Below are 13,007 nucleotides of genomic sequence, written 5' to 3'. Positions count from 1 at the left end.
GGTTAATTAAAAACCAAAACATATCACTGTTGGGTAAACAGAAATATTGTATTGCAATGTGTGAAAAATGTACATTCTCTATAGGAGGTGTAGTCTGACGTCACTGGTTGTTCCACCCGTATAGGGATTCATCATTGGGAAAATGGATTATCGGCTATTGTAACAATTCTGCCGCATGGAAATTGAAAAACTTTCCATTTTTCCACCAAACAAGCAGTGGCGGCTCTGCCACTAGGGGCGCACGGGCGCCGCCCCCCCTTCAGTATCTTTTTGTTTTTTGTTTTATAGCCCTATAAATAATATAAACATGTTTAAAATGAATAATATTTACTCATTTTAAGTATGTTTGTATTTCCAATGCACAATATAACGTTATTATCTAAAATAAAAAAACACTCGTTTTCCTGAGCAGGAAGTGACGTTTTTTTTATTTTAATTTTTTTTCCGTATTTCTCGGCCCGGGCTAGACGCGATAGCGCTCTGAGTGCGCGTCACAGTTTGATCGCTGTATCCGTCACAGCCAATCAGTGCATAACGCGGTGTGCGTTGAAATATGACTATTATGTTGGAATCCGGGCGCGATTTGAAGCGGTCTAGCCAGTAGCGTCAAGAATTTCTGTAGCCGCATTTCGCGGAGACGCTCTCTGATTGGCCGACGCCAGTATTTTTTTCCGTAGCAGAATTTCACAGAGACGATCTCTGATTGGCCGAATCCAATTTCTAATGTTCCAATTCTAGGTTATTCCTAGGTTGGTCCGTTGGTGGAGATAGTTGTGTTGTTGTGAGAATGATGCAGGCAGCTGTTTGTCTTAGAGCGTGCCGTGACTGCAAGTTCTTTAGACTGTTAAGCTTAGGCACTCTTTCAAAGTTGGTTAAGGTTAGAGTTTGTCTTAGAGCATGGCGATATAACGCCAGGTAGTTTGCAGTCTGTTTGAGCGGAAATGGACAAAGGAATGAAGTACTTGTGTTGTGTGGTGCTTCTGCTAACAAGCTAACACTTGGCTAACAAGCTATATGGCGGATGCAGTCTGGACACAGTGGACAGTGGTCTGGAATACATCAACAGTGGATTATACACTTTATCAAGGCAAGCCCTGTGTCCTGCCCTGGACGTGTCAACTAAACAGTGAGTCTCTCTCTCTCTCTCTCTCTCTCTCTCTCTCTCTCTCTCTCTCTCTCTCTCTCTCTCTCTCTCTCTCTCTCTCTCTCTTTTCGATTCATATCGATAGTTTAATAGCTAGCCTTGGCTCGTTTAACAATATGCAAAATATGTGTACAGCCCTGTACTCATACTGAAGTTATTCTTGGTATATAATAGGTCTGATTGTGTAACGAATAGATTCCACGTCGCGCTGTGTGTGAGAGAGAGAAGGAGAGAGGGAGAGATCTGCGTGTGTTTGGAGACGGAGCGAGTTTTGTTTCTAACTTTTCTATTTATATATTGTGTTTCACGTTGTGAATTAGACTATACTTTATTTGACTGGTTGTGTGTTGTTGTAGTAACAGCTGAGCGACTCGTTCATAAGAGCCGATTCATTGCCGTGAGCGTGAGTCGAATCGCTCACGTCTTGCCATGAGTCTGTTGCGTGGTACTGTATGTAGCAGGTATATAAAATGTTTGCAAAATGTTTGGTATAGCGCCCCTAGTGGCGAAGCACCCACGGGCCGCCACTGCAAACAAGTTCCCTTCTATCACTAACATTATTGTTTAAGCATTTTTGGTTGAAATAATATTCGGCGATTTTTTTTAATGATTCATTGCGAATATTTCCACGTTGAGCTATAGATTGTGGATGAATAATCACAGAAAGGTACACCATGCCAATGTTAATCCTTTATTTGTTTTAAACGAGACGATTTAGAAATGGGCAATGGGGAAATACATTGTATTGGACAGAGGGTGGAACACGAAAAACGGCAATGACGTAACCACTACACCTCCCTATTCTTACCTGCAATCGTAAACAGGACCAGAGAGGAAACTGTACATTGGTAAACAAGACGAAAGTCTTTTACTGTATTATTCAAAGTGTTAAAGTTTTCAATCAATCAATCAATCAATTCCTGCCCACCTTCTCTCTTTTCTATTCACTATTTCATCTGTCAGATCAACACGGCCGTGACCCTCTCTCTCTCGCTCTCTCTCTCTCTCTCTCTCTCTCTCTCTCTCTCTCTCTCTCTCTCTCTCTCTCTCTCTCTCTCTCTCTCTCTCTCTCTCTCTCTCTCTCTCTCTCTCTCTCTCTCTCGCACTCTCTCCAGCCGCACGTCCCACCCGCGTCTATATTAATCCCAGCCGAAAAGTGCAAGAGCGCTTCCGCATTCTTCGCCATACGCCAGTACGGTAATGCGCTTTTCCTTCGCCCAGGTGCTCGCCGCGCATGCGCATGCAGGTCGCCGCTTGGTTCGATGCGACCCCCCATTCAACACTAATCACAGATGCCAGAACGGCCATATTAGCACACATTAACGCTGGTCAATCACATTAATACTATATGCTATTGCTATTGCTATATATTGCTATTGCTATATGCTATTAATACTAATACGGTATATATATACACGCGATGGACGCAGCAGGCGATCACTGCTACTGTTATTCAGCCACGCCAGCCGCCGCGCCGTGCAAGAGGTACATGATTGATTGATTGTGTAGTGACTGTACATAATTCACACAGAACTGTTGTTGGGAATAGTAGTTCCCCCCGGACGATATTGTGTGTAGCACTTCCTGCCTCGAGCATTCATTCTACCTATCGATTCGACTACGTTGACATTGTTGTTATGCTGCTGTTGAATAAAGGAATTAGGTTCAACTTCGATACATCATTCTACCTATCGATTCGACTACGTTGACATTGTTGTTATGCTGCTGTTGAATAAAGGAATTAGGTTCAACTTCGATACACCGCCTCCGACTCCTTTATCCCGGCGCTACAATTGATTGATTGATAACTACTGAGCTAACATGAAGCTAACTACTGAGCTAACATGAAGCTAACTGCTGAGCTAACTACTGAGCTAACATGGAGCTAACTACTGAGCTAACTGAGCTAACTGCTGAGCTAACATGGAGCTAACATGAAGCTAACTACTGAGCTAACATGAGCTAACTGCTGAGCTAACATGAGCTAACTGCTGAGCTAACTGAGCTAACATGCAGCTAACTGAGCTAACTAAGAGGTACGCGATTGATTGATTGACATGTATTCCATAATATGTAAAGTACATGTGGTCCTCGTTTGGATAATATGTAAAGTACAGTTGACAGCTGCGTTGTGTTAACGTTGCGCTGTACAGGGAAAACGTTATGGCGTTGTGAGTGAATCGCGTCGCGATAATATACAATACATGTATTCCATTTCGGCGTCTGAGCGGGGGAAAAGAAAATGCGCATTTGGAGGGCGTTACCGGGGCCAATCAGGGCAAAATGCGGAAGCGCTCTTGCACTCTTCGGCTGGGATTAATATAGACGCGTCCCACCCGAGCCTGGTCAAGGGGGAGGGGCTAGAACCAATGTGGAGTGACGTCCCCTCTCTGCAATCAGCGCACGGTCTCTGTGGCTGCCACAGGCTTGCCCCGTGTGAGGATCGCTCCGGCATTGCAGCTGGACTCTATTGGAGTAAGCTTCACGCACCGACGGTTCCACGTATCAGGAAATTATATGGGCCAACGAAACCATAGATATATATAGAACTGTACGATAGCTTACCCGCGCTGCCGGCCGGCCAATGGAGAGCGACGTCATCGTAGGGCGGCCATCTTGCCCCAGGCAGCTCAGCTACTGATAACATAACAGGCAATGAGTAAAGGTGGTCAGTGGCCTGCCCCTTGCGGCTCTTTCCCCTCCCTCCAGTGGTTCCCTGTTCCTTTGGCAAAATATATGAATACATAAATAATAGTAAGAATTAATAACAGTTACTTTTTTAAAACATTTCAATGTTCACTTATCAATGCTGTGACCCTAAATTCATTTTTACATTCTCCAATTCTCCAACTCAGCATACTTTTAAGAAATTGATCTTAACACTTTCCGTGCCACTCACGAGATTTCTCTGGTTTTTTTATAGGTGGTTGCTAGCCACTCACGAGATTTCTCGGATTTTTTTTTTTTTTTAGCGATCTGAAAAGATTATTGCATCACCCGAGCCTACCCGAGTATAGCCGAGGGGCGCCGGCGATCACTGTGGAAAAATGCGCCCCCTGTCGTCTCCCAGATGACATAAGTGATTTTGGAATGGACTCAATGAAAATGAATGGGGAAAAAAATCCGGTACTCCACATTTTCCAGTTCACTGATCCAGCCGGGGTTACCACAGTTCATTCTGGAACCTCAGATCCCCGCTGATCATGGAGATCTACAGTATCGCGTTGGATCCATACACGTATCGATTTTTTCGAATGGTGATCAGGAATTGGAATATACCAGTTGGATACCATCTGATGTCAGGTAAGGACTCTATGTTATCAGTGTTAGGATAATCAGAGTAAGTTTGATGAAGTTATAAGCTGTTTTGTGAAATGTCTTCTTTCGGTTTCACTGTAAAAGTCCGTGAGGAAATCAACGGAGCGATTATCCGTGCGCGGCCGTAATGTGCTTGCGTGCACGTATAATATTGATCATCTAGCGTTTATTTGAAAACGATTCATAAAAAGGCCGACGAATATCAACGTTGTGGAATATTCCACTAAAAGACGATTTTCATAGAATGCTCCAGAATGAGCTGTTTTTTATATCAAAACGGGGGCTTTTCTAACTGCTCTGAAACGGAAACGACGCGATAAAAAAACAATCTGCCTCGACAGCACTGACTGGAAAATAGTCTTTGATAATGCGATGGGCAGATTAGACACATAGCCATAATTTAAAACATAGATTAGGCGATATTAACGTTAACATTGGCGCCGATGGTGGCATTCAGCCGGTAAAACGGAAAACTAGGCTTGTCCCCTTAGAAGGCAAAAATATGTTTTGTGGCTCTGGATGAAAATGGCTGTTTTGATTGTAAGGGTTGCCTAACCCTGTAGTTTCAATGTTCGCACATGTTTATTTATCAAAGTGTATGAGTGACAAACAGTACCACCTTAAATAATATTAGGCTCTTCTAGTAACACCATCATAGACCTTCCTGCGCATAGATATATATAGAACACTAGATAGCTTGCCCGCGCTGCCGGCCAATGGAGAGCGACGTCACTGAACCGCCGCCATCTTGCTCCAGTTAGCCTTGAGTGAGAGTGAGTGAGCTGCACAGACAAAAATACTCATAACTCGCTGAAATATTGACGGATTTACAAACGGTTTGGTTTATTACAAGCATTATTAACGTGGCTATGATTCAAGCAGTTTGTAAAAAAAAACATCTTTAAAACACTTTTTTTATGTATGCAGCATCATAACTACATCTTTGATGTTTATAGCAAACCAACCCGTTTGTAAATCCGTCAATATTTCAGCGAGTTATGAGTATTTTTGTCTGTGCAGCTCACTCACTCTCACTCAAGGCTAACTGGAGCAAGATGGCGGCGGTTCAGTGACGCTGGTGACTCCGCCTTAAGCTATCTAGTGTTCTATAGATATCTATGTTCATGCGTACCACAGAGATGAAGGATTTAATATGGCAAGCCATATGATCAGGGCATAGTGGTAAAAAAAAAGTTCTACATGCAAATACTCACAACATCAGGCTGAGGTTCATCCTGAGGCAAGGCCATTGGAAGGTTGTCTTCCGCTCTTCTAGAATTGTGTGTGCTTCTAGTTGCAGCCGGCTGAAATAAACATAATTAAAGAAGTTGAGTGTCTAAAATGTGCTGTAATAAAAAACACATTATTTACTTGCAGAAAGAAAAACTACAGTGTGACATTGATATACCAATCTCATACACCTTGAATACCTATTGGCCAAACACATACCCTTTGAAGGCGAGCAGGGAAGCTGAACATTGTTGGCACAACACCATCTTTAAGGCGGACAGTCTGCCCCGTCCTGTCAAATTGCTCACTGGTAAAGTGGTCACTGCAGAGCAGTGTCGTGCCAGTCGCAACAAAACCGTCCCTCCTTAATGCCAGTTCCCACTGTCTCCTCCTCTCTCCGGCTTTGGGAAACCTTCAGAACATGAGAAAGGTAGCCAAATATAGAAATTATTGTCAACATTTTCCACCTTACAGTACTTTACTTTAGCATTAAGGGTATGGACAAAAATACACACCTGAATTATGATATTTTGGGGGTAATTGTATGCATTTATGCAAATTTTAAGAATAAGACAACCACATTAAGATTTATAAAAAGGTGTCCAAAAGAAGCATTCAATGATTTTTGTAAACAATGTTAGCAACATTCTAAAAAGGCTGGGTCAACAACAATCTTGCAATACTATTAGGCTATCTCACATAACCCCACTATTCCTTTGTAGCAGGACTTGTATAGTACATACATCCACTAAGTAACTAGCGATTCTCCTAATTATAGACGTGATATTGTCATATCTTACAGGTGAAAGGTGATCCCACGTCTTCTTGATTCTACACTACGGCGAGTAGAGCATCCATAAGCTGCACAAAAGTCAGGCATGTTCCACTGGTAGGTTGCGTACTTCTGTAAACACAAAGCCAGCAATGTCCTGCATCATAAATGTATCTAAAGATGTTTTTTTACAAACCGCTTGAATCATAGCCACGTTAATAATGCTTGTAATAACCAAACCGTTTGTAGATCCGTCAATATTTCAGCGAGTTATGAGTATTTTTGTCTGTGCAGATCACTCACCCTCCAACAGCTACCATAGAACGTAACAGAAAGGCTGACTGGGGCAAGATGGCGGCGGTTCAGCGACCTTAAGCTATCTAGTGTTCTATATATATCTATGAACGAAACGACCACCACAACACTTCCGATATTCTGAGCTCATGGAGGAGGTGCAGGGGGAGAAAAGGAATTAATGTAGACGAGAGCCTTGACAGTTTATAGCTACGACTGACTGGAGACATTACATGATCATTATATGATATTCTGTACCTGAAAAAAGACAAGACAAAAGGCCGGCTGTCACAAAACAGTCACATCTAGGGACCTCAAAACCTACTCTAGAGAGGCCTTTAACCTAGAACTGGAGAGCATGGACTGGTCAGATGAGCTCAGTGGTACACTATTGAAGAAACATGGCTTGGATTCAAAACCAAATTCTCAACAATACTTAACAACATGGCCCCCCTAAGAACCACCAGGGTTAAACATTGTGCTGAGCCATGGATGCACACTGAAATACTAACCGCTATGAAAAAAGAGACAAAAAATGCTCAGAACTTCATATAAGTCAGGCAAAGCTAGGCGGCTGAGTGGCGCAGTGGGCAAGGCGATCGCCACTAACGCAGGAGATGCTGGTATCGAGCCCAGCTCTCGGCGTTGCTACCGGCTTGGCCGGCCGTCATACTAACACAATTGGCAGTGTTATAGGGTGGGAAAGCCGGTGGGTGGAGATTGGACGTTGTGGACAGCGACTCCTACAGGTTGGTTTGGTGACGCCGGTACGGCGGAAACAGGAAGTATCGGGGGCAGCGTGAGCCTCCCACGCGTTACTCCTCGCCACTGAGAGTTCGAGCTGCTGCGGTGAAAAGATGCGACAGGCTGCCTCCTCCCGTACCGGAGGGGACACGTGATGCAAGGCTTCTATCCTCACTACAGCTGACCAGTGGGAGGCATAGTCTAGCAACGTTCAAGACAGGGGAGGGAAGAATTGGAAATATGAAATTGGATTGGGAGAAAAATAGAAAAAAGAAGGAGAAAAAGTGGATCAAAAAAATAATAAAAGTCAGGCAAAGCTTACCAAAAGCTCAAACAGTGAACTCCAAGCCCACGTGGTTGAACTAAAAATTCAAAGAAACAGACTAAGAAATTATGTAAACACCATGATCACCATGATCTGGACTGTTAGCGCTATTCCTTACTTACCAATCATGATGATGATCAATAGAATCCTTTCACAGCACGATCCATAGAATAGAACAGAAGTACTTTATTGATCCTGAGGGAAATGCAGCTACAGATCGCTCACTGTAAACCTTTAGGTCGTCACAATCACAAATCACAAATAAGAATAACAATACAGTCTGGGATATACATTCTAAATATGTATATACATTCTAAAATATACAGTAAATGTACAGTAATAAATGTAGAAAAGAAAATGTAAAGTGTCGATGTGAGAGTAAAAAGTCACGGGTCAAAAGTAAAAAGTCCAGGAAGATGACCACAGTTTGTACTGTCACTCTGTGCTCAGTGAGGCAGGGAGGCACAGTGATGCGTTGTATAGTCTGACGGCTGTCGGAATGAAGGACTTCCTGTGCCGCTCAGTGTTGCATCTTGGGAGTCTTAGTCTAACACTGGACGTGCTCCTTCTATCATCCATGCTGTTCCTCATACATCAAAGTAGAGTTCAGTTGTCTTCAGTCAGCTGGTACAGACAGGAGTTTGACCCCATTGACTTTGCATTGGTTTGTAGCTCGTATGAGGAAACAGAATGGATTGTGCTGAGAGGACTCTATCAGCATCATCATGGTCAGTAAGAAACAGGTGAGAGGACTCTATCAGCATCATCATGGTCAGTAAGAAACAGGTGAGAGGACTCTATCAGCATCATCATGGTCAGTAAGAAACAGGTGAGAGGACTCTATCAGCATCATCATGGTCAGTAAGAAACAGGTGAGAGGACTCTATCAGCATCATCATGGTCAGTAAGAAACAGGTGAGAGGACTCTATCAGCATCATCATGGTCAGTAAGAAACAGGTGAGAGGACTCTATCAGCATCATCATGGTCAGTAAGAAACAGGTGAGAGGACTCTATCAGCATCATCATGGTCAGTAAGAAACAGGGCTACGGGTCCATAAATCTGAACTATCCCTTTAAATTGTAAATGGCTGCATTTTTATAACAGCTTTTATCCAAAGCGCTTTACAATTTGTTCCTTACATTTTCTCCTTTCACTCACACATCGACGGCGGAGGCAACTGTGCAAGGTGCCAACCTGCTCATCAGGAGCAATTAGGGGTTAAGTGTCTTGCTCAAGGACACTTCGACACGCTACCCGGGAGGAGCGGGAATCGAACCTGGAACCTCTGGATTACCAGACGACTGCTCTACCTCCCGAGCCACTGTCGCCCCCTTTAACTTCTCTGTGCTGTATTGTTGTCCTGCAGGCTCACAGGTTGCATCTCTGCGTCACTGAGCTTCTCACGGTGACCCTGGCCGAGTCCAGAGTCGTGACGTGGTCCTGTGTCTCCGCTCACCCCTGGGGCTCTCCCTGTCACGCCGCCATCCAGGACACAATCAGACAGGTCTGGGAGGAAGAGTTTGACATCTCCGAAAGGTCAACCGCACTCGACACCATCCAAACTCTCCTGCTGCGTCTGAGAGGCTTACCCAGAACACACCGCTGAGACAGGTGAGTTATTCCCTTTAGTCCCAAAACATTATTATAGACGGGCTGTTTTTGCTTTCTCCATAAAAGGTTTGAAACACTCTGTCCAGTGGTAAGTACATGTGGTTAGAAGTTCACTAGAACCATCGCTGCAGGTTCAGTAGACCACCAAGTTTCAAGTTTCTTTAATAGTTGTCATACAGAAGTACAGAATACTTTCATACAAAATGCTTCTTACTGTTACGCTCCAGAGACTGTGCTAGACAAGATAGTATCAAATAACATAGTATAGCATGTAATTTAGAAGAAGAAAATGAGGTCACAGTGTTCGGTATAGACATATGTACAATGTTCTGAGTTACCATATAATATACAATACTATGCAGTGTACTAATGTACAGTACTATATAGTGCAAAGCACAAATGGGATGAGGTACAATTTAGGTACAATTTATAGTAAGGTGTACGAGTTGTAGTGCAATCCTTCATCAATAAATATAAAGTGTGGGGAGTGGGTGCTACAGTGTGTTTGTTTAAAGTGGGTGTGTGCTATAAAGTGTGTGGAGTGGGTGCTACAGTGTGTTTGTTTAAAGTGAGTGTGTGCGTGTGGATGTGTGTGCTATGTGCGTTTGGTGGTTGTTGTTGTGTAGTGTTCATTCATTGTTCGTTTAGCAGCCTGATGGCCTGGGGATAGAAGCTTCTTCTGAGTCTTTCTGTGCTCGCCTTGAGACTCCGGTATCGCTTGCCTGACCGCAGCAGTTCAAAGAGGCAGTTGTTCGGGTGACTGGAGTCTTTAATGATTCTCTTAGCCTTGCCCTTGCAACGCTTGTTGTAAATGTTCTGGAGGGTGGGGAGCCCCCCTCCAATTGTGCGTTCGGCTGAACGTGTCACTCTTTGTAGTCTGCTTCGGTCTTGTGCAGTGCTATTCCCAAACCAGGAGGTGATGTTGCCGGTCAAGATGCTCTCTATTGTACATGAGTAGAAGTTCTTAAGGATCTTCTGACTGACTTGGAACTTCCTTAGGCGCCTGAGGAAGTAGAGGCGTTGTCGTGCCTTCTTCACAACACTGTCAATGTGTGTGGTCCATGTCAAGTCCTCGGATATGTGGGCTCCGAGGTACTTAAAGCTGTTGACTCTCTCAACCGGTGCCCCGTCGATGCTGAGGGGGCTGTAGTCCTTGACCCCCGACCTCCTGAAGTCCACAATCATCTCCTTTGTTTTGCTGACGTTCAGGGAGAGGCTGTTTTCCTGGCACCATCCCGCCAGGACCTTGACCTCTTCCAGGTAGGCCCTCTCATCGTTGGCAGAGATCAGGCCCACCACCACTGTGTCGTCAGCAAATTTGATGATTGTATTGCTACTCCGCTGAGCCACACAGTCGTGTGTGTACAGGGAGTAGAGGAGGGGACTCAGAACACAGCCCTGGGGGGCCCCTATGTTGAGGGTGATGGATGAGGAGGTGCAGTTGCCTGCTCTCACCACCTGGGGTCTGCCAGTCAGGAAGTCCAAGACCCACTGGCAGAGGTCACAGTTCAAGCCCAGGTCCCTGAGCTTGGCTATGAGTATGGAGGGGACTATGGTATTGAATGCCGAGCTGTAGTCGATGAATAGCATTCTCACATAGTTCCCCTGCCTCTTGTCCAGGTGTGATGCTGCTGTGTGCAGCACATGGGCTATGGCGTCCTCCGTGGACCTGTTGGGGCGGTATGCAAATTGCAGGGGGTCCATGTTGATGGGGAGGGAGGAGCAGATGTAGCCCTTTACTAGCTTCTCAAAGCACTTCATGGCTATGGAGGTGAGAGCTACAGGGCGGTAGTCGTTGAGGCAAGCAGGCTTGGCTTTCTTGGGTACAGGGATAATAGTGGACTTCTTCAGACAGGTGGGGATGACAGCCTGTTCTAAGGACAGGTTAAATATGTCAGTGAATACTGGGGCCAGTTGGTCGGCACAGACTTTTAGGACGCGGCCGGGGATGCCGTCCGGACCTGCTGCCTTCCTGATATTCACTTTTTTAAAGGTCCGCCTCACCTCATGCTCTGTTACCCTGAACACTGCGCCTCCATCAGCAGCCGACCCCCCCCCCCCCCCCATTGCCGTGGCTTGTGAGCTGGTGTTGTTATTACCAGCATCAAACCTTGCATAGAAGGTATTGAGGTCATTTGCTAAGGAGATGTCACTGTTCAGTTTGAGGGAGGCGCCTTTGTAGTCTGTCATCGTTTTGAGCCCCTGCCACATAGCTCTAGAGTCAGCTTGTTCAAACTGGAGTTCAATTTTATCTCTGTAGCGCCGTTTGGCCTCTGACACTGTCCTCCTTACGTTGTATCGCGCCACCTTGTGGTCATTCATGTTGCCTGCCACTAGGCCGTCGTTGTATTGTTTTGTCTCTCAGAGCAACCTGGTAATAACCTCATATAAACACTACAATAGGACTAACCTGTTAATAACAACCTCATATAAACACTACAGTAGGACTAACCTGTTAAATAATAACCTCATATAAACAATACAGTAGGACAAACCTGGTAATAACCTCATATAAACACTACAGTAGGACTAACCTGTTAATAACCTCATATAAACACTACAGTAGGACTAACCTGTTAATAACCTCATATAAACACTACAGTAGGACTAACATGTTAATAACCTCATATAAACACTACAGTAGGACTAACCTGTTAATAACCTCATATAAACACTACAGTAGGACTAACCTGTTAATAACCTCATATAAACACTACAGTAGGACTAACCTCATATAAACACTACAGTAGGACAAACCTTTTAATAACCTCATATAAACACTACAGTAGGACTAACATGTTAATAACCTCATATAAACATGAGAGTTATAGAGTAGTAGGAAACTAGGAATATCAGTGTATATCAGAGGCAGAGTAGGACGGGTCATTCCGTCATCATTCTAGGAACAGAGCCAGGGCGGGCACCGCTGACTCAGTGGGCGGGCCCGGACCCCCCATGCCCCCCCATGCCACCGGGACTGATCTGGCTGCACTTCAACAATATTGGAGTCTGCAAAGCTGAGTGCAGAACTTGCTAAGTGAAAATATGCTGTGGTTCTGTGTTCAATTGTTTATTAAAAGTTTGATTAAAATCTTAAATAATAGTAACTGTCTTTTCTTTTTTTGTAATAATTTATCTTTATAAAAAGATATTTGTGAGCCGTAAGAGCAGAGTTTTCTTTGTTCAGCCCTGTGCGTCCCACGTGGTGGCCTCCGCTACCTGGGAGATCCAGTCTGTCGTCAGGGAGGCCCACCTTATCCAGCCTGACCCAGGTAACGGTCCTCCTAACCGGCTTTCTGTCCCCGACAGTGTCCGCTCTCAGGTCCTCCAGTGGATCCACACCTCCCGGTTCGCCTGTCATCCTGGGATTGACCGAACCCTGTCCCTGCTGAAGCGTCATTTCTGGTGGCCCACCATGAGGGAGGATACCGCGCCTTCGTCCTGGCCTGCACTGTCTGTGCTCGTGGGAAGTCCTCCCACCACCTCCTGCCGGGCTACATTACATTTACATTTAGTCATTTAGCTGACGCTTTTATCCAAAGTGACTTACAAGTTCTGTACGACAA

At 44.7% G+C, this 13,007-nt stretch overlaps 1 protein-coding gene across 1 annotated transcript in view; it reads left to right on the top strand.

Moving 5' to 3' along the window:
- Nucleotides 1–8,724: 8,724 nt before the first annotated feature.
- LOC311248429 (GTPase IMAP family member 9-like) overlaps nt 8,725–13,007 on the top strand; it is a gene marked incomplete at both ends in the record, with an annotated part of 59,897 nt that continues 55,614 nt past the window's right edge. Inside the window, 2 exon segments of the mRNA XM_084339307.1 lie at nt 8,725–8,742; nt 9,197–9,366. Of these exon segments, the coding sequence (XP_084195433.1) occupies nt 8,725–8,742; nt 9,197–9,366 (188 nt within the window).

This window comes from Notolepis coatsorum (genome assembly GCF_963971535.1).
Source record: "Notolepis coatsorum genome assembly, contig: SCAFFOLD_240, whole genome shotgun sequence".
NCBI classification, from domain to species: domain Eukaryota; kingdom Metazoa; phylum Chordata; class Actinopteri; order Aulopiformes; family Paralepididae; genus Notolepis; species Notolepis coatsorum.
This window is presented reverse-complemented; position numbering and strand designations above follow the sequence as displayed.